Consider the following 20302-nt stretch of genomic DNA (forward strand, 5'->3'; position numbering starts at 1 on the left):
GTCCTACTCAACTTCTTAAAGTTGTGTATATATATATATATATATATATATATATATATATATATATATATATATATATATATATATATATATATATATATATAAGAAGGGTTCGATCATGAAGCACTAGATTCTTAACCCGCGAATCCATTATTGGATCCACCACTGCTACTAAGTAGATGCAGAATAAGGAGTATGTGCTCTATGTAGCAACAGGCAAACAACTCTTATACAGGGGCAGATGAAGCTTTGTAGTACTAGGTTCATCTGAAGTCTGAACCCAGTACTTTCGACTCGGTATATACATTTATGAGTAAAAATTCACTAAAACTGCCATAAATTCTAGTAGATATGAACACGTAACTATAAAAATATAATGGGTTCAATGAAGAATTTTAAATGTTGAACCTTATAGAGTTTAAATCCTGGATCCGCATCTGCTCTCATAGCGTTTTTATGCAATGAAAAACCTGGACGGAGTTTAAACTATTCCCTCCACTAATAATCTGTTCTTCCTTAGTTTTTCTTTCTTCTGGTACACTCCTTATTAGCAATGTTTATTTAATTCCACAGTTAAAGGGGAGGCCGAAAGTCAAGTTAAGAGTTGTCAATATTTCGGGTACCTGTTTTCTTAACCCCCACATTTTTGCTCAATAGAACACAATGATATGATCTGGTTTCTAACTTGGTCTTAACTACTTGCAGCACTAAATGGGAAATTCTAAAGTTGTTGCACTCTATATCACAATATGTGTGGTTTCTTTTGTTGCCTCAAAGGTTATTATGACAATCCTCTGTTACTGTAGATGGAAGAGAAAGCAAATGGTTGTTCAAGACAGTTTATCTGGTATGATATGAATATATCAGTTAAGATACCATTATGATGGATGAAAAATATCTTACATTTTCTTCATATCCGCATTCAGGTGGAAAGCTAGTGATGTTTAAGTCACCCAAAATGGACACACTGAAGTCCAACATGTTGTTAAAGAAAACCATGAAGCTGACCAACCAAGATATTATAGGATCAGGAGGCTATGGAACAGTCTACAAACTGATAATTAATGAATCAACTTCTTTTGCGGTAAAGAGGTTAAACAGAATAAGTGCAGAACAAGACCGAGGTTTTGAAAGAGAGTTGGTGTCAATGGGTGACATAAAGCATCGAAATATAGTGACACTTCATGGATACTACAGTACGAATCAGTATAACCTTCTCATCTATGAGCTTATGCCTAATGGAAGTTTAGATCAAGTACTTCATGGTATATATCAAGCACTTTAACTTATTTCAGCTTCTGTAGACCTTTCGAGTTTTTGATATGGTGATAAATTTCAAGATGACAACATCAAATGTAGGAAAATCTGCTCCTAGGAAGGTTTTGGATTGGCCATCAAGATACAAAATAGCACTAGGAGCTGCAAGAGGATTATCATATCTGCATCACGATTGCATTCCTCATGTTATCCACAGAGATATCAAGTCTAGCAATATCTTGCTGGATCATAACATGGAAGCTCGAGTATCTGATTTTGGATTAGCCACTTTGATGGAACCAGATAAGACCCATGTTTCAACTTTGGTAGCTGGAACTTTTGGATATTTGGCTCCTGGTATGTTTCTGATTAGGCCATTAGAAATTTAATCTTGGCGTTTGAAGAACTATGAATTATATTATGGTCTGCTGCAGAGTATTTTGATACTGGAAAAGCAACAGCAAAAGGAGATGTTTACAGCTTTGGAGTTGTTTTACTGGAGCTTCTAACTGGGAGAAAGCCAACAGATGAATCCTTTTTGGAGGAAGGAACCAAGCTTGTAACCTGGGTAAACTTTTAGTTCGTTTTTTTCCTTTTTCATGCTAGCTTTTCAAGTTTTAGCACTCTCAGAATCGTATGCACAATGCGCTTATCAGTGAGGTGCAAATGGCTATATTACTATAATTTATAAGTGGCATGAGCCTCTGAACTTAATGGGGAAAACAGAATTCCCAACTCAAAAGTCAATGGGAAATGAGAAAACGCGGTAACGGGAAATAACAGGGTTGGGCGGGGCAGAGAAGCCTGAACTTAAATCTGACCTAATATCAATGCCTTGAAGAAAAGAAAATAAAGAACAAAAAGCTTGAGAGGTTCCTCTTTTGATACCTAAAGATGCAGATGATTAAGATATTCCTGAAACCTCAATCTTTCTCAACCAATCTTATGTCACTTGAAAAGGCACCAGTTATACAAACATAGGCAGATTAAATTTTCTAACTTTTTATTCTTATGATAGGAGACAGATTAACTTTCTACACCATTTGGTCAATGAAGTATAGTTTTACCATTTACGTCATATATTAAGTATCAGTCTTGTGTTGGTTATCAGGCTGATATGATGAACTCCTTCATTAATCTCTTTCTAATTCACAAGATGACATATATTTGGTCACTTAGTGAGCGTTTGGACATAAAAATTGTAAAATTCCAAAAAAAAAGTGAATTTTTTTTTCAAGTGAAAATGGTATTTGAAACTTAGAGTTGTGTTTGGACATGAATATAATATTGGGTTGTTTTTGAAGTTTTGTGAGTGATCTGAGTGAAAATCTTCAAAAATTAGCTTTTTGGAGTTTTTCAAATTTTCGAAAAATTCCAAAATGCATCTTCAGGTGAAATTTGGAAATTTTATGACCAAACGTTGATTTCGAAAAAAAAGTGAAAATTTTTCAAAAAAAAGTGAAAAATTTCTTATGTCCAAACGGGCTCTTAATCTCATTCTATTTTTACAGGTGAAGGCGGTCGTTCAAGAGAAAAGGGAAGAGTATGTAGTTGATAGAAACTTAGAGGAGTTTCCCATAGAAGAAATTAACCATGTCTTTACCATTGCGTGGATGTGCCTTGAGGCAGAGCCATGCATAAGGCCCACCATGGCTGAAGTTGTTAAAATGCTTGAGCAAATAAAAGTAAATGCTTTAGCATGAGACTCTTGGTGTTTCGCTTTAATGCGAATTTCTCTCAAATAATTAATTGTACTTTTAATGCTTGGCTTGCATAATGCTTGTTACCGGTCCCAATACATGGAAACTAACAAAACAATTTTTTTCCAATGGAGCTGCGCTACTGAATCACTGATTAACAAATCAGGGAACTAAAAGCCAACGGGAAGACTAACTCGTTATGGCCTTCACTTGAGCGCAGCTTCCAGTCCATTAGCAACTGACGCTTTGAGTGAAGGAGAAACTGGATCACCGCCAAGAAATACATCGAAGAGAGCAGACGCAACATTTGTAGACTCAATTGTCGCATCTACTGAGGAAGGCGTCCCATCAAAAGAGAGTGAAACCTTCAAAATTTCCATAAAATAGAGCATCGATTTAGAATTAAAAAGGCCAAGAATAAACAAAGTCCACATATATGGGCCTAATAGAATCTTAATGTAAATAAGCTGCGCACTCACAAGCATTTTGGTTGGGTCAATCCAAGTCAAGAATATGGAAGTTTCTTTCTTAAGAGGTTTCCCTTGAAAGACACCACGGAATGTGGAAAGAGCAGATTTATCTTCGGCTGTGGGTGACTTGATTCTTGGAGAAATGGCTTCATCTAAGGCATCCCAGAAAGTTTTACCATCAATGTCTCTGACCAGCACAATGCGTAGTGATTTCTCCAGATTGGCTGCACTTCATTAAATCAACTTTAATTGATATGGTCTCCTCCCATCCCAATAGTCCCAAGCAATTAAACATCACCCGCTTACCTTCAAATATCATGTTGAACAAGGAAGTATCCTGCTGAATTGCTGCAGCGGAATGTCCTCGCCAATCATCTAACCTGCTAAAGACAGAGTCATTGACATAGAGTCCTGCAGCATAGACCTTGACACCAATAATTGCAAAAACCTTTTCCCTGTAACCTAAATTTGCAGGAAGAGAAGCAAGACATGAGCATATAACACAACCATTATCATGATCTAGAAGAACTTGTTGCAGATAAATCAATAATTAAAATTGATTCTTGAATTATTTGGAAAAGATTATTGATTGTATTGCAGCTGACCAGTTCCAAGCAATGACAATGAAGTAGAGCAACCAGGTAGGCTCAGTGATCTTTGAAACTTGACCTTAGTTGCCGGTTCTTCTGCACTTCCAACTGAATCCACAAAAAATAGCCAAGTCATAAATAAACACAGGATATGATTAGGTTTCCTCTTTATTCATAAATGCGTTAAAGGGAAACATTGGTCCACTTGATCTGTCTCAAAAAAAATAGCAAGTGCAGGTTAAAGAGTATTTTACAGGTCGACTCCTCTCTTTGCAAGATGCAACATCGAAAAGTATGATGGTGCTGTATTTACGTTTTAGCTGTGGATGAAAAATGTGTCTACCATCAGATTAAATAGATTGTTGAGGCTACATTCTGATTGGTCATTGCCACTCCAGCATTACAGCTTTGTCTAATCCTGTTCTCATAGCTTGAGGGTCCTTCCTAAAGCGAAATCAAAACTAGTCTACACATTCTCCAAATAGTTCAGCTAGGCGTTAACTCTCAACAAACCAGTAATTCCACTACATTTTGTGCCAAGTCAAAACTTCTCTTCCATACCATCTCCTAATTCAGTGAACATTTAGACTTGAAAGTAATAACTGAAAACTAATTTCTCACGGATACCACTACAAAGCTACGACCTTTATTGATAGTCAATACAGTATATCATGTTTATTTATTCACTACCATAGAGAACATAACTGAGTTTAGATACATAATATTAGCTTAAATGCAACAGAGTATTCTCTCCACCAGCTTCAGGAATCATGTATTTTCTTGTAGCATTCCTATTAATTTTTAGGAAATTTGCATTTATACCATTTAGGGTTTTCAGACTCAATTGTGGCAAATGTGGGACTTGTATGAATATTTAGTAAAAAAATAACATATCCTGCTGGAAAATCAAGATTACCCATAATCTGAAAATCAGGAAGAATCCAGTTTTGAGGGGACTTTTCCTCTTTTGCTCAAAAGGTGTGACTTCAGCTTAACATCTATTAGTAGTAACTAAAGACAATAACTTTTGCAGGAATTAGTTGTATTACCCGAAGAGGAAGAAGCAGCTTTAGGTGTGAAATGGTGTTCATGTCGGCCACTTCTCTCAAATATGGTTAAGGGATAGAGACTGTGGGTTTTGTTGAATAATATTGGCCCTACTGCATTTCTTGGAGTTTTTAAAGGATAAGAAATTCTGGGTTTGGCATTGTAAGCATTGATCTTTGTGGATGTTGATGTTGAAATCCAAATTGGCAGTGAAACGGCTCCAGCCATCTTCTGAAAATGTTAGTAAGTACATTACTCCTATGTTTTATTTTAAAATGTATATTGCTGTAATTATGCAGAACATGTCATAGATATTGCAATGGATAAAAATGATGGCCCACGGACAACAACTTCTGTTCGCATATTTATGTAGCGGTTTGAATTATTGTCATCTGAAGTTCAATCTAAGCTATCCCTCGTTGTAGAGAAGAAGATTTCCGTACAATGACACACTTCTAATCTCATTAACAGCTTTTCTTTTTGGTTTCCCAACTGTGTTCCGTACCCACATTGGGGCTCGATTAAATCCGGCTTCGCGTCGGGAAGTCCCACATTGGGATAAAGCGTTCTCTAACAAAGGCGATTTCATACCAGGGGCTCGAACCCGAGACCTCTGGTCAAGGATGAAGGAGTACTTACCACTCCACTACAACCCTTCTTGGTCTCATTAACAGCTTTGAGTTTTCTCTAATTCCCCAATTAGGCAACTACGTTTGGCAGAAAATTTCAATGGAGTTACAGTTCAATATCTCATAGAGCCAACTGCTTTGAGCTTCATCCTTTTTCTAAAAAAAAAGTATCGCCAACAAGGTATTATTATTTATTTTTTTCTTTCAATTTCACCATACAACTCCAAGAGGGTTTATAGTAAAAAAAAAATTATTTATTTAAAGAATATATAAGGGTATTTTAGTCAAATATCCCTTATTATTGTTGTTACTTCTGTTAGAGATAATTTTGTTAACGGGTGTGCCAGAATATTAAACTATCAAAAATAAAAAGGAAAATTACCAGCTATGTTCATTTATAAGTAGCTCATTAAAAAAATTGGCCAATTGATAAAATATTACTAATATTAGCCAAATTAGCCAATTAGCTATTTATAGCAAAAAAATATCAAATTTTTGCTTTGTTTTGAGTGAGTGTTATTAGAATAGATTGGGCACAACTTAAGGAGCTTGAATCTCAGTTTTGGGATGATTTTGTGAAGTTTTGAGGTGGTTTTAATTGAAAATTCGAAGTAAAAGCTGAACATGAAAAAAATGATATGTATATCACACTGTGTATCATTTGTGTATCACATATGTATCATATTTGTATCAATTATGTATCACATGTATATCCATGTATACATGTGTGTGAGATACATGCATGATACATGTTTGATACATGTGTCGCAGAAGATTTTTTTGAACTCGATTTAGTTACGAATTTCGATGCAAAACCAGTCCAAATCACCTCCAATCTTACTCAAATTTTGTATATTGACTTATCTATATATTTTCAATGAATTTCAACTGTACCCATTGAAAAAGTTCCTTTTTTGTTTAGATTTTTGGAATATTGTATAGATTTTTGTATTTCATCACCTTATTTTCCACCCCGTCCATGAAATTTCCTTTCCGTCTTGTATCTAATGTTGTTAATCACGCTTAAAAATATGGAAGGTGATTTTTGCATGTGATTCTTTGAGAGAAAGAACCTTATTATTTGGTTTTTCAATTTTCGTTGGCTAGTTTTGATAAGTCTATGACTAATGGCTAGAGGTTGGTAAGTTGAGATTTATTTGGGACATTTGTGTAAGTTCCCCAAATAAAAATGGAGGGTGTACATCTTAATCAATAAGAATTAATCAAAGTTAATCAGTTCTTAACAAAAATCCAACCAAGTTAATACTTCTTCTATTCCAAATTATTTGTTGTGTTTCACTTTTACATGTCCCTTAAGAAAACCTTAATTAGAAGGAGTTTTTGATTATTTTGTCATTATTTATGTCTTAAGATATAATCTCTCTTAGTTGAATATTTAGTCTATTTACGTCCATCTCCATCTTCAAGAACAATTATTACTTCCTCTATCTCAAATTATCTGTCGTGGTTTCTAAAAATAGTTATCTTAATTATTTGTCATTTTAGATGTTCAAGACTAAATTAATTATTTTTTTCCTCTTCTACCCTTAATATTAATTGTTCTTGAAGACTACAAATATTATGAGAAAATATTAAATGAAGGAGATTATATTTTAAGACATAAGTAAGGACAAAACAGTCAAAAACCTCTTCTACTTAATATTTTTTTAAGGGGCGTATAAAAGAGAAATACGATAGATAATTTGAGACGGGGGAATACTAAAGGTAAAATGAGAAAAGAAATAATTAGTTATGTCTTGAACTTCTAAAGGACAAACAATTTGAGACATCTATTTTTAAAAATCACGACTAATAAATTGAGACGGGGGAGTAATAAAATTGTATTAGGCAGGCATGTATGTTGGGATTATAAAGTTACATTTTTCCTTTTGGATTTTCCAGCACTGAATGACTAAAAGGGCTAAAGAAGGAAAAATTGTAACTTTATTGAGATATGTTGGTTGAGAATTCAAACATTAACAAGACAAGAATGTACCACAGCTTGCAAGTAGAAGAGTCCCAACATAGTATATAGAAATAACCAAGGTCGTAACAATACATATACATATTGAGCACTAGTCTACAAGCCTCTAAGAGTACTATAATACATAAATAGGCTGTGACAGGGCCCCGTCGTATCCAAAATGCCAAAATTATATACAATAATATCTATCGACTCTTGTATATCAGCTCCGGAGTGCGACAACCAACAGCCGAAGGGGGCACCCTACTGAGTAGGTGTGTCACCCGGTCCATCTGTACGTGTGGGCATGAACACAGTGTCCTAAAAAAGGGGGCATTAGTACGAAAGATGTACTGAATATATAAGGCCGATAACTGTGTAAACAAAAAATATAGTACAAGAAATATGGATACAGAAATCAACCTTAACTCTAAAAGAAGCTGTTGAGGGCGTACAACTGTTGTAACCATGAACATATGTATATGCATGTTTTGTAAAAATCAAGCTACTCAATGGGACCATACAATATAGTATTAAGCTGCTCTGTGCCCAGCCTCAAGAGGGCTCGATTGTACCCGGCCTCAACTGGACTCGACTGTACCCGGCCTCAACGGGACTTTGTAAAGTATCTCATCACATCATAGCCGGCCTCAATAGGACTCGGTTGTACCCGGTCTCAACAGGCCTCGGTTGTACCCGGCCTCAACGGGACTCCGTCGTACGCGACCTTTAGAGGATTCAGTAATATCTCATAATATACCTGGCCTCGAAGAGGACTCAGTCATACTCGTCCATAAAAGGACTCGGTAATACCCAAATGATCAGTGATTGCACAATAGATGCTGAACCCGACCGACTATAGAAAGCCAGCACAACAAGAAGAAAGATGATAAGATGATAACCACGAGACCCCTCACATTAAATTCGCTGGGTTCGTCTTTGATTTGGCCTTGGATCATATATGAGAACTCTTAGAGAAGATTTTAGGGAGTGTTTTGGGAGAGTTTGAAGCTGTTAATATCGTGTAGACTGAAAGAGAAAGGGGCAACACTGCTTTTAATAGCTATTATAGAAAAAAATGGGAACTCCACGCCTCAAGGGTGCTAAACGGGTCGCCCCGCACCGGCCATCACACCAAACTGGCAGCTTGCGCAATCTCGTGGAAAAAAAATGCTAGACCCAAATTTCGACAAACTTATGAATGCAATCAACGTCAAAGGTACGAGGTGTAACACTGGAGATTTAGACTTCAAGCTGAAACAAAGTCGCACGTTAAGGATGAGAAAGAAATAGAAGTTTTCCTATATGCCCTATAGCCTCTCGAATATAATAGCAAATAATCCGTCAATAGTTGCATATAGAGAAGATATGCACACACATAATAAGCAAACTAACAGTTCAACAGATAGAGAAGATATACATCTGATATCAAATAACCAGTCAACAGTTACTATTAGAGAAGATATACATGAATAAACAAGTCCATCTACACATACTGACATAGAGAGAAGATATGTATTATGAATCATTTCATCAATTAAAGCAGCATATAGAAAATATATGCACCCTGGATCATTTCATCAATTAAGGCAGCATATAGAGATGATATGAACCGTGAATCATTTCATCAATTAAAGAAGCATATAGAAAAGATATGCATGAAAGGTCTGTATACACTCCGGAGTTAGCATATAAAGAAGATATATGGTAAAAATCATGTATACATCCAAGGAGTTTGCATATAGAGAAGATACGCAAAATCCAACCACCGATCAATTTTTCATTATTCGTGTGTACGTCATCAAGGAGACTCATGAGAGGACGGCCCTAGGGGGATGGATCCTTATCCACACGCTATACAGATAACTCACGTGCCATAATCATAACAACCGCACGGACAACTCACTTGCTATAATAACTCAACCTGCATGGATCACTCACGTGTTGTCAATCCAGTCTATCACACAAAGAGCATATACAAGAATACACGTATACGAACAATAAATATCAAATCACATACTCATGGACTAAGAAAAATAGTATGTAAAATGTATGCATGTGCGAAGTGTATGACTACAGCTCAGTTAAGACGGGTAAGCCATACAATAACGAGTATTATGTTCAAACAAAAAATCAAAACCTACACATGAATTAGGCGTGTAAAAAATAAATATGACATATAATTTGAGACGGAGGGAGTAATAAATTTGTAATAGGCGTGTATATTGGGATTATAAAGTTACATTTTTTCCTTTTAGTTTTTCCTGCACTGGATGACTAAAAAGGCTAAAAGAAGGGAAAATAGTGTTATAAATATATATATTATATTATGGATGTTCATTTAGTGCTCCGTTGTAAATAAGCTTCCTGAAGAAGCTTATCCATATGAGACTCCGGCATAAATATGTTTATCTATTTAATACTCTATTGGAAATAAGCCTCCTGAAGAAACTTATCATTTCGGTACTCCGTTATGGATAAAAATTACTCCCGGTAGAAGATTATCTATATCTGGTACAGTAGCAGCTTACAAGCAACTTACATGCAGCTTACACAGGAACTTACAAGCAACTTACAAGCAGCTTACACTGCAGCTTGCAGTAGCAGCTTATACAACAACTTTCTTTCTTCTATAAATAGAGGAGATTTCAGTTCATTATGTACATGAATTTGAAATTGAATAATATATCAATCTCTCTCTCTATACTTCTCTTCGATTTATTTACTTTACAGTCTTTATTTTATAACACGTTATCAGCACGAGACTCTGCCATTTTGAGCACTTACTTTGAATTTAATTTATATTTCAGTGTTCATCTTCGATGTAAGGCGACACTCTTACGTCCGTGGTTAGATCTTGTTCATTCCAAGCAGCATAAGGCAGATTATGTGATGACCCAAAAGGTCATCACTTGATTTACAAATAAATCTATGTTCCGAGGCCTTAAAAACCTCTTTTTGCATCACCTCTATTTGCGTGCGCAGTCCGAGCGCGTAGCCGGAAAGCCATTATATGAAGCTGTGAAAAATAATGAATTTTGCCTTTAAAATGAATTTAAGTTGACTTCGGTCAATATTTTGAGCAAACGAACCCGGATCCGTGTTCCGACGATCCCGGGAGGTCCATAAGAAAATATGGGACTTGGGTATATGCCCGTAATCGGATTCCGAGGTCCCAAGCCCGAGAAATGAATTTTTAAAGAAAATTATTTTCTAAAATATTTATGAGTTTTTGAAAATGAAATGTGTTTAAAATTTGATGGTATCGGGCCCATATTTTGGTTCTGGAGCCCGGTACAGGTCTTGTATGTTGTGTAAGTCGAGTTTGTGAAATTTGGTAAGAAACGGACTTGAAACGACGTGAATCGAACCGTAATTAAGAAAATTGGAAAATTTGAAGTTCTTAAGTGATTTCATGATTTTGATGCTAAATTCATAGTTGTTGATGTTATTCTGGTGATTTGATCGTACGAGTAAGTCCGTAGGGTATTTTTGAAGTAGTGTACATGTTTGGTTGGGAGCCCCGAGGGCTCGGGTGAGTTTCGGATAGGCGTCGGAGTATTTTTGGACTTAGAAAAATCTGGTTTTCTGCTATTTGCTGGTGTCCAGTTCTTTTGTACTATGCGATCGCATAGGAAGGTTCGCGATCGCATAGTGTAATTTTAGGGGGCCCTATTTTGTGCTATGCGATCGCACAGCTTCTTCCGCGATAGCGTAGAGTAAATTCTGGGAGTCATCATTTGTTCTATGCGATTGCATAGATAGGTCCGCGATAGCATAGAGTTAATTCTGGGAGTCATCATTTGTTCTATGCGATTGCATAGATAGGTCCGCGATAGCATAGAGTTAATTCTGGGGGTCACCATTTTTCCTCTATGCGAACGCGATCCCTGCTCCGCGATCGCAATGCCCGATCCCCTTTACCCTATGCGATCGCATACCCTTGTTCGCGATCGCATAAACCAATTTTGCCCAATCATTTAAACAGTAACAGAACACATACGGGATTTAACCCAAAACTCATAACTTCTTCTTCCAAACTCCAAATTGGGCGATTTTTGAAAGAGAACTTCACCACAAATTCATAGGTATGTAATCTTAGACTCATTCTCTTCAATTTCCATTAACACCCATTAGATTTCTAGGCCTAAATCATGTTCTTAAGGGTAGAAAATTAGGGATTTGGGTAGAGTTAGGGCTTTTTGTATAAATGGAATTTAGACCTCGTTTTGGGGTCGGATTTCGAAACTAATTACATATTCGGGCTCGTGGTTGAATGGGTGATCGGGTTTTGGTCCGAACCTCGTGTTTTGACCAAGCGGGCCCGGGGCCGATTTTTGACTTTTTGGGAAGAATGATAGGAACTCTATAATTAAGCCTTGGAGTCGAATTGTTTAGCGTTTATTGATGTTATTAAGTCGATTATGTCTAGATACAATTGATTTGGAGCCAAATTCAAAGGAAAAGCGGTGTTTGAGGCTTGAGTTGGCCGTGAAAGTTCGAGGTAAGTGTTTGGTCTAACCTTAGCTTGAGGGATTAGGAGTTGTGTCCTATTTGCTACGTGTTATTTGTTGAGTACAACGTATAGTCATGGTGAAGAGTATCTATACGTTGGTGTCAAGCATGCCCGTGAGTCTTATGTTATGATTAATGTAACTCCATTTGTATTGTTGATGTTTAATGTGATGATTGCTATTGTTGAGCAAGGTTTGTGGAAAGAGTATTGGTATTTGAACAGTGAAGAGCGTTGGCTCAAGTGATAAAGTGATTTGTGGAAGTGTAATTGGCAATTGAACCTTACAGAGCATTGACTCAAATTGTGAATCGAGCTGTGAAGTAAATGTGAAAAAAGAGAAGAGGATTATGACATTGTTCCCTTGCCGGGATGTTGTTGCTTTTAATATTGTACCCTTGCCGGGATGTTGTTGCTTTTAATATTGTACCCTTGTCGGGATGTTGTTGCTTTTAATGTTGTTCCCTTGCCGGGATTTTATGATGATTCTATTTAATTCCTTGCCCTTATTGTTTGTGTTTGTTGTTTGGGTAAGGAAGAGTGTTAAAGCACGAAGGGTGATGCCGTGTATGATTTTGTGAGGAAGAGTGTAAAAGCACGAAGGGTTATGCCGTGCCGCACAATGTACCATTCCGTGCCTTTATATGAGTGATTATGTGAGGTAAAAGCACGAAGGGTGATGCCGTGCCAATTATACTGATTTTCATGGTGAGGACGAGAGTAAAAGCACGAAGGGTGATGCCGTGCACTTGTCCTTGATTTTCCTGATTTTACTGGTGATTGAGTTATGGTGTTCTTTACGCTTACTTACAGATTTCCTGTTGTTACTTGATATTATTGTGATGTTATCGATTCCCTTGCCCAAATTGCTTGTGATTGTTGCTTGGGTGAGAAAAAACGTAAAGCACGAAAGGTGATGCCGTGTATTGTTTTGGTGAGAGAGTGTTAAAGCACGAATGGTGATGCCGTGCACTTGTCTTTGAATTTCTTGATTTTTATTGATAACTGAGTTATGGTTTCTCTACATTTAATTGTTGGTTTTCTATTGATACTTGTTGTACCCCGCAGCATGATCCCCCTTCCTATCTTTGATTGAACTGTGGTGATCCTTATATTTATTCTTTGTTCTTCTGTTTTATTTCGATGTCCCCGTAGCATGTTTCCCCCCTCCCATCCTTAGCTATACATTTCTGCTTGTATTGTTCCGTTGCAGATGGTTTAACTGCACAGGTTTATTTTGGTAGTCTGGTCCTAGCCCTCGTCACTACTTCGCCGAGGTTAGGCTAGGCACTTACCAGCACATGGGGTCGATTGTGCTGATACTACACTTTGCTCTCTTTTGTGCTGATCCCAGTGTTGTAGATTTCGGACCGCAGTGAGGTTGCTGCTTCTGGTCCATCAGGCAACCCGAGGTAGTCCTGCAGGCGTCCGCAGGCCTTGGCGTCTCCTTCTAGCTATTATTCCTGTTTCTTTCTTGTATTTTCAGAGACAGTGTTGTATTATTTCTTTCAGACCTTTATTTGTAGTAATCTTAGACAGTCTGTGAAGTTGTGACACCAGTCTTGGGTAGATTGGTTATGGAATGGTATTAGCAGTGTTATTAAAACTTGAATTTAAGTCTTCCGCTTGTTAAATCTTGTTGATTATTAACTGTTGGATTATAACTATTAACGAATTTAAAAATGAAAACAAGGCAAATAATTCAGTTGATTGGCTTGCCTAGCTTTCACTAGTAGGTGCCATCACGACTCCCGAGGGTGAGAAATCCGGGTCGTGACAATATCCTTGAGGTGGTGAGCTTTTCTTCTTGGTGGTAGAGATGTGGATATCACTTACGTCTGGAGTGGCCAAATTTCTGTAATTTAACTTGAGCCTTTTGCTTATATTTGGTTTAATATCTTTATCATCGCTTGCTTGGTTATATGCTACGTATACAATACCTATTTTGGTATTTATTTTCTTCATCCTAATTATCTTAATAAAGGATTATAAAGTGGATAATATTGTTAGATCCACTTAAACTCCAGCAGAGTTTGCAAGAAATATATAACCACCAGAAGTGGTTATGTTTCGTATATCTCATTGTAACTAAATTTTGTTAACCACCACTAGTGGTATATGCCTATAACCACCAGAAGCGATAATTTACGCTTTCTATGGTTACAATTGAAGATAAGCTACATAAATATTCTATATATTAAATGCACGCCTCTATTTGCTCCTGAAGTAGTAAATATTTTAAAAGAGGTTGAAGCATCACAATTTGATGTGATTAATGCGCGTTCAAATAATTATGTTCGATTTCCTGAAGGATGAGAACTTTTGATAATATTAATCCATTCCCTGAAGTGAATGTGACAATATTAATAAAGCCGTAAATATGAACGCGCTCTTGATGCAAATGTATTACGATTCACCTCGAGAAGAGGTAATATGATTGAGAGAATATATACTCAATTTTTCGTATTTTAAATTTGCTCTTGAAGAAGTAACACAATTGAAATTTTCTCCTGAAGCAGGAAAATATATGAAACTATGTCTTTAAGTGCTTAAATAAAATAATAAGCTATCAAAGTTATTTTTGAAGCAAGTTTTCATTCTCTGGAGTGAATAAAGAAATACCACAACTCACCTCCTAAAAAGGTAGAATAACAAAGGATATAAATCTTATTTTTGTGGCATAAAGATCATTGCCGCACGTACCTGTTGTACGTAAAATATCTTGGATAATTTTATTAAATATCATTCCAAGGTAAAAGTATTCTTGTAGAATGCTTTCTACTACAACCACATTAATATGTTATGGTTAGTTATCGAGTTCCTCGAAGGAAATAACAACTCATGTATCTTTCCCTGAAGGATGTAATGACTATGTGGTTACCGCTTTGATATAAAATATTCAGATGTTAATGGCGTTTTTCCCTGAAGGAGATATTTGTCACAAAGTTGGTGGTAAAAATACTGAAATTCTTAATTTCTTACACTTATAAATTTGGAATTGTCTTTATATTGTTAATTTGATTATGATTTTCTCTCATGACACCAGAAGTGTTTGAGCACTATTTGGTAGTACAAAATTTATCAAAAGCTCCTGAAGAGCTAGCTGTTTGTCTAGAAGACACATGATACAAGTAGTGTATGAATAATATTTCATTGTGGAAAATAAATTGAAGGCTCCCGAAGAGCTTATATGCAAATTTGTCATTCATATTATGTGATTGTGGTCAAAACATATGTTGTAGTAAACCCGAAGTTTACTAATATAACTGGCTATCATATTGAGACTACAAATGATTGGAATACTGAAAATCTTCACGTTTCCACAATCATAGGGGGTAAAATAATATGTATATGAGAAGTTACCCGCCTTATTCTTCAATTCGTAGTACATCATGTATCATAGTAAACCAGAAGTTTACTAATGCAAAAGTTTATGCCATAGTAAACTAGAAGTTTACTAAGAGATAGCACATGCCATGATAAACTTGAAGTTTTCATTTGCCATTTTTAAATGAGCTATTTGAGAATTCTGATAAGCATATACTGAAGAACCAGGAGATTCTTCAAGAATTCTCTTGTGCTGCTTGTTCTCATAATAAATTGGTTATACCGGCTAAAGTTGGGACTAAGACCCCTGAATTCTGGAATATATAAAAGGTGAATATGGTCTCATTCACCTATCATGTGAACCACTTATAGATGCATATATAAGATGGTTACATGTGTGTTCATTGTCAACCTGCAGTTTGGCATTTGAAATTGCTTTTTTCAACTAAGAGCATACCTTTCAGATTATGAAATCAAGACAGTTCATCTTGATAATGTTGGTTTATATCCAAGCTGGTTTAGCATTGAATACCTCCTATTAATGTCTAAACCACTGCTTATGAGAACAAAGCTTCATGTGTTGGTCTAAGATTTTCTAAATTGCATATAGCAGCACTTGTATGCATCAGACCAACAATATATGATAAGTCCTCCCCTCACAATTGGTTTAGGATCAGAAACCAAATATTTTTACTATCTTTTGATGTGTGGTATATGATTAATTTCTCTACCACAATTCACAAAGATACTCAAGGAAAATTGGGGATATATGTTAGGTTTTCTAACATTTGGGGGATGGAATAAACAGCTGAAAATATGCTATATGAATCGAATTATCGTTAATATGATCCTCACTTAGAAGATAATTCAAGTAAAATGCCAGAAGCATTTGCTGATCCAAAATTAAATATCATATTTCAGCTGCAAATGCTTTTCGCGCCCCCTTTTTTTTCCCTCCTCGCGTTTGAGAGAATCGGGTTAGTGACATTTTGGGGTATAGGGCAACTCGTTCCTTTTGGGAACTGCGTTTTGCATTTTTGAAGAGTCGCCACCTAATGATTTATGGTGCATTAGGACACCTTCAAGGTTTATTTCTATGCTTGCTTGATAACCAGAGATAGGGTAAGGGCTTGAAGTTATCCTAAGGGGAAGGTGTTAGGCACCTCTCAAGATCCACTAGTGTGGTTCCCGGCCAGATAGTTCTTTGTGAATTTGCAATTAACAGATAAGGCTCAAATAAGAGGGGATTTTAACACACAATGGTTTGAAAGTAAACAAAGTTTGAAAGAGCAATTATTAAAGGGCTGATTTTTGAAAAGAGGTCGTAATACTTTAAAGACAAAGAAAGAGAAGGGAAGGGGGTCCTAGGTTTATTTATGATATGAATCACATCAATGCAATACCCGATAATCACTCCTCAAAAGAGGGGCTACACGTGGTATTAGCGCACCGGTCATCATATCCATATCTACCATTCCCACCCCGTTAAGGTACTAAAGCGCGGATTGGTCTCGACCACTATTGCATGCTATTACCCGTCCCATTCCTATCAGTCCCGGAGGCACTTAGGACTACTAATCCTAAAAGGGAGGGATAGTAGGATAACTTGAGGTTTCAAAGGCGAAAAAACTAATGCGACATACAAAACATATAAGACAGCACAATAGCAGGGGAAGCACATAAACAATGACGGCTCATATATACCTCCTCAAACAAAGCAATCTAATAGCATGAGTCAAACAACAAGCAGGGTCTGAGAATAAAAAGGGGAGTTTAAGTTGTTCAAGCAGACCAATTTATTACATAACTCAGATAAGAAGTTCGAATTAGGCCTACCTGCTGGTTGTAGCAATTATTAATTAACAGAGGCGAATTCAGTTTTATTGTTATTACCTAAGGCTTGCCTAAGTGTTTGGGGTAGAATCCTATGAGCATGGTATCTATTGCTGATTCAGAATGTGGCAAAGCAGTAACAAACTTGAAAATGAGCGGTCTGAAATCCTATAGGCATGCTTGCTAAACCGTGTCAAATAGGGAGATTAAGTTATTAAAAAAAACTGGTTCGGAATAGACTGATTTTAAATTTGACTAGTTTCAGATTCTGCAGATGATGATATCCATTATTACTGGTTTTTACTCCTAGAGACATGATGTCTAGTGTTGCTGATTTTAATTCCTATAGACATGATACCTAGTTGAACGTGAAATGGAAACAGGCAGGATTTTTACTTGGGAATTCCTATAGGCATGATTTTTATACATTATACTGATTTTAACATTATAAACATGATACTCGTTTATAGCCGTTTAGATCCTAGAACATGATGTCTAAGTGGTGACAAGCGTGCAGAATTTAAAATAAAGTCCTATGGGCAGGTTATCTAAGTGTGAAGTTGAACATGCAGAATTTTAAATGAACCCCTACAGGCATGGTGTCTAAAATGCAGAATTGAACACGCGGGATATAACATAGTCCTATAGGCATGCTTTCTAAATGCATAATTGAATCATTCAAAACACAAATCCTATAGGCATGTTTTCTACCCCTTTGAGCATACATAATTACCCATCCCTTTTTCACTAGCCAACCCCAAATGTTTGTTACAAATTATTACAGACCAGTTGTTGAATTACATCAAGAAAATACATAAAAATAGGAAAGTACAACTATAGGAAGCCTGATTCTGACTTCCTCTCTGAGTTATGGAATAAAACGCCTCAAAAGCCACTTGTTTCAAAGCCTTTCTCAGATCTGGGTGTGTCAGAGTTCTCTAAGGGTCTCAAAGGACCCCGGGCAGTGCTTACACCCAGATTCATAGAACCAGATAGAGATGACTGCAGTGTGGAGGGGCCAACCCTTATGTGTCCAAGTTCAGAGGGAGCTCATGGGTCCCAAGTCAAGGCTCACACAAGAGAGGCAGAACTTAAGTCTAAGAATGATAGTGGAAGTGCAGGAATAGTGTTTAAAAAAACTGAAGGGATAAATGAGAGAGGTAGAGGGTGATAGGCAAACAGGAATTAGTAAAGCACAGAGTTAATAACTTCACACAAAGGGGATCAGGGGTTGGGAATCCATTGTAAGGAGCCTATGTACTTAGGCAGGGATCAGCTTTGGGAATGCACAGCAATAGAAGGTGCTAGCATGCTTGTAAGCCAATCAGAACACACAACTAGAGGAGACATGGAGGCTATGATCCCAGGGGATCAAGCTTGGGTCATGCACAACAATGTTCAGTACTGTCATGCCCCAAACCAACCACAGATACTAAACACATTGGGGATAGGGATTTTAGGATTCACAAGCCATGATAAGTAATTGACAGAAGTATTAATTCAGAACAGAAAAGGCAGGCTACAACATGCTTAATAATGGAAATTGGCTAAATACAAACATGGGACAAACAAGGATGAAAGAAACAGTAAAGAAACATGTTGTTGTTGATGCAGAAGATTAACTAGGACTTACCAGTAAAGATGCAAATGCAGAGAAAACTAAGCAAGCTTCCCACAGCCTAGCCTTGGCTTTCAGCCGGCTAGGTAAGGCAGCAATACAAGTAGCAACAGAGAAAGAGAGAGATTTTAGTGGAGTGTGTGTCTGAACTCAATTGTTTTATGCCTTGTGTTCGTGTGTTTCAGAGAAGAGAGGGTGGGTATTTATAGTTTTGAAAACATGTGAGAAATAAGGCAGTAAATAAAGTTCAATGCAATTATGGAAGCAATCAGCAATCAGAATCAATCAACCAAGTGATTCCCCTTTAATTGAGGAATCACTTGTTTAACGGGGCTAACAGGTTTAAAAGAAGGAAAGAAAATCAGTTTGTAGGCAGACTGGTTATTACCATAAAAAGAAGTAGTAAAACATTAAGTACACAATAGAGTCCCAGTACTGAAATACTTATTTTGCGAAACAGATTCAACAAGGCAATAATAAGGAAAGGGATCAATTACTTTAACGGGCGAGTGAAATTCAGAGTTCACAAAGAGAAGTTTTTGAAATCAGTCCCGAAATTGAGAATCAATCAAAGAAGGGTTCTCAACATATAAATAGAGTGCACAAACAATATACATGCTAGGCCAAACTATTGGCAAAAGAAACAACATGCAATAGTAGTACCAAGTCAGTAGATAGCAAGTATTCAAAGCATGATAGTCAAGTAGGTCTCATTGAATCAGTAGTGAAGAAAATAAAGTGTCAGAAGCATGCAAAGGGTCTCACAGCATAGTCGAGTTTCCCAGAATTGGAGGAATCACATAAAGGGAAAAAGATGCTTCAAATCAAGTAAGGCATTTAAACGAGCAGTTTCAACTCAAAGACATATGTTTTTCTTTTAAGAATATTCAAGCTTAACATATGATAAGCGGATAAATCAAACAGACATTAGCAAACAATTTGAGAAACTCGAATGAACCCAAAAGAAAGTAGGGTTTTCAACACCAATCGAGTTTAAAGCTGGTAAACAAAGTAAATCAGATAATATTTAACAAGATAGTCTCAGAAACTCGAATAGACCAAAAGAAATTAGGGTTTTCAACACCAATCGAGTCTGGAGACGATAAACAAGTAAATCAAACAAACACTAACAAATAGTCTCAGAAACCCCAAAAGAAATCAGGGTTTTTATCATGCTAAACTCAGAAAAAGATTTTGGAAAGAAGGACTTGAAAGAAAACCTTAATTGGAAAAAGATGAAGAGTCTTTTTTGAAAGCAAAATTAAAGAAACCTCGAGAAGCATTAAAAACCCATAGCAAGCGTGGATCAAAAGTGAACCTGAAAGGAGCCGAAGAGTTCTTAGAGACTAGGGTTT

General features: G+C 36.6%; 2 protein-coding genes across 4 annotated transcripts in view; one reads left to right on the forward strand and one right to left on the reverse strand.

The window, feature by feature from the left end:
* The window catches only part of LOC109228845 (receptor-like serine/threonine-protein kinase At1g78530), a 4497-nt gene extending 1535 nt beyond the window's left edge, over positions 1–2962 (forward strand). The window contains exons 1-7 of one of the 3 annotated variants that reach the window (XM_019394077.1): positions 135–297; positions 574–619; positions 706–847; positions 927–1265; positions 1360–1614; positions 1692–1825; positions 2769–2962. In XM_019394077.1, coding sequence (XP_019249622.1) covers positions 712–847; positions 927–1265; positions 1360–1614; positions 1692–1825; positions 2769–2960 — 1056 coding nt within the window. In that variant the 5' untranslated portion in view covers positions 135–297; positions 574–619; positions 706–711 and the 3' untranslated portion in view covers positions 2961–2962. Of the gene's footprint in view, positions 1–134; positions 298–573; positions 620–705; positions 848–926; positions 1266–1359; positions 1615–1691; positions 1826–2768 lie in introns of those variants that run through there. The other 2 variants (XM_019394076.1, XM_019394075.1) reach the window with 2 other exon arrangements.
* On the reverse strand, positions 2970–5460 carry LOC109228846 (fatty-acid-binding protein 3, chloroplastic). Its single transcript, XM_019394078.1, has 5 exons — positions 5067–5460; positions 4033–4125; positions 3734–3889; positions 3437–3651; positions 2970–3322 (listed from the first exon to the last, which is right to left on the reverse strand). The coding sequence occupies exons 1-5, from the start codon at positions 5290–5292 to the stop codon at positions 3164–3166; spliced, it is 849 nt and encodes a 282-aa protein (XP_019249623.1). The 5' UTR covers positions 5293–5460; the 3' UTR covers positions 2970–3163.

The sequence above is a fragment of the Nicotiana attenuata genome, chromosome 7, assembly GCF_001879085.1.
Source record: "Nicotiana attenuata strain UT chromosome 7, NIATTr2, whole genome shotgun sequence".
In the NCBI taxonomy this organism is placed as follows: Eukaryota; Viridiplantae; Streptophyta; class Magnoliopsida; order Solanales; family Solanaceae; genus Nicotiana; species Nicotiana attenuata.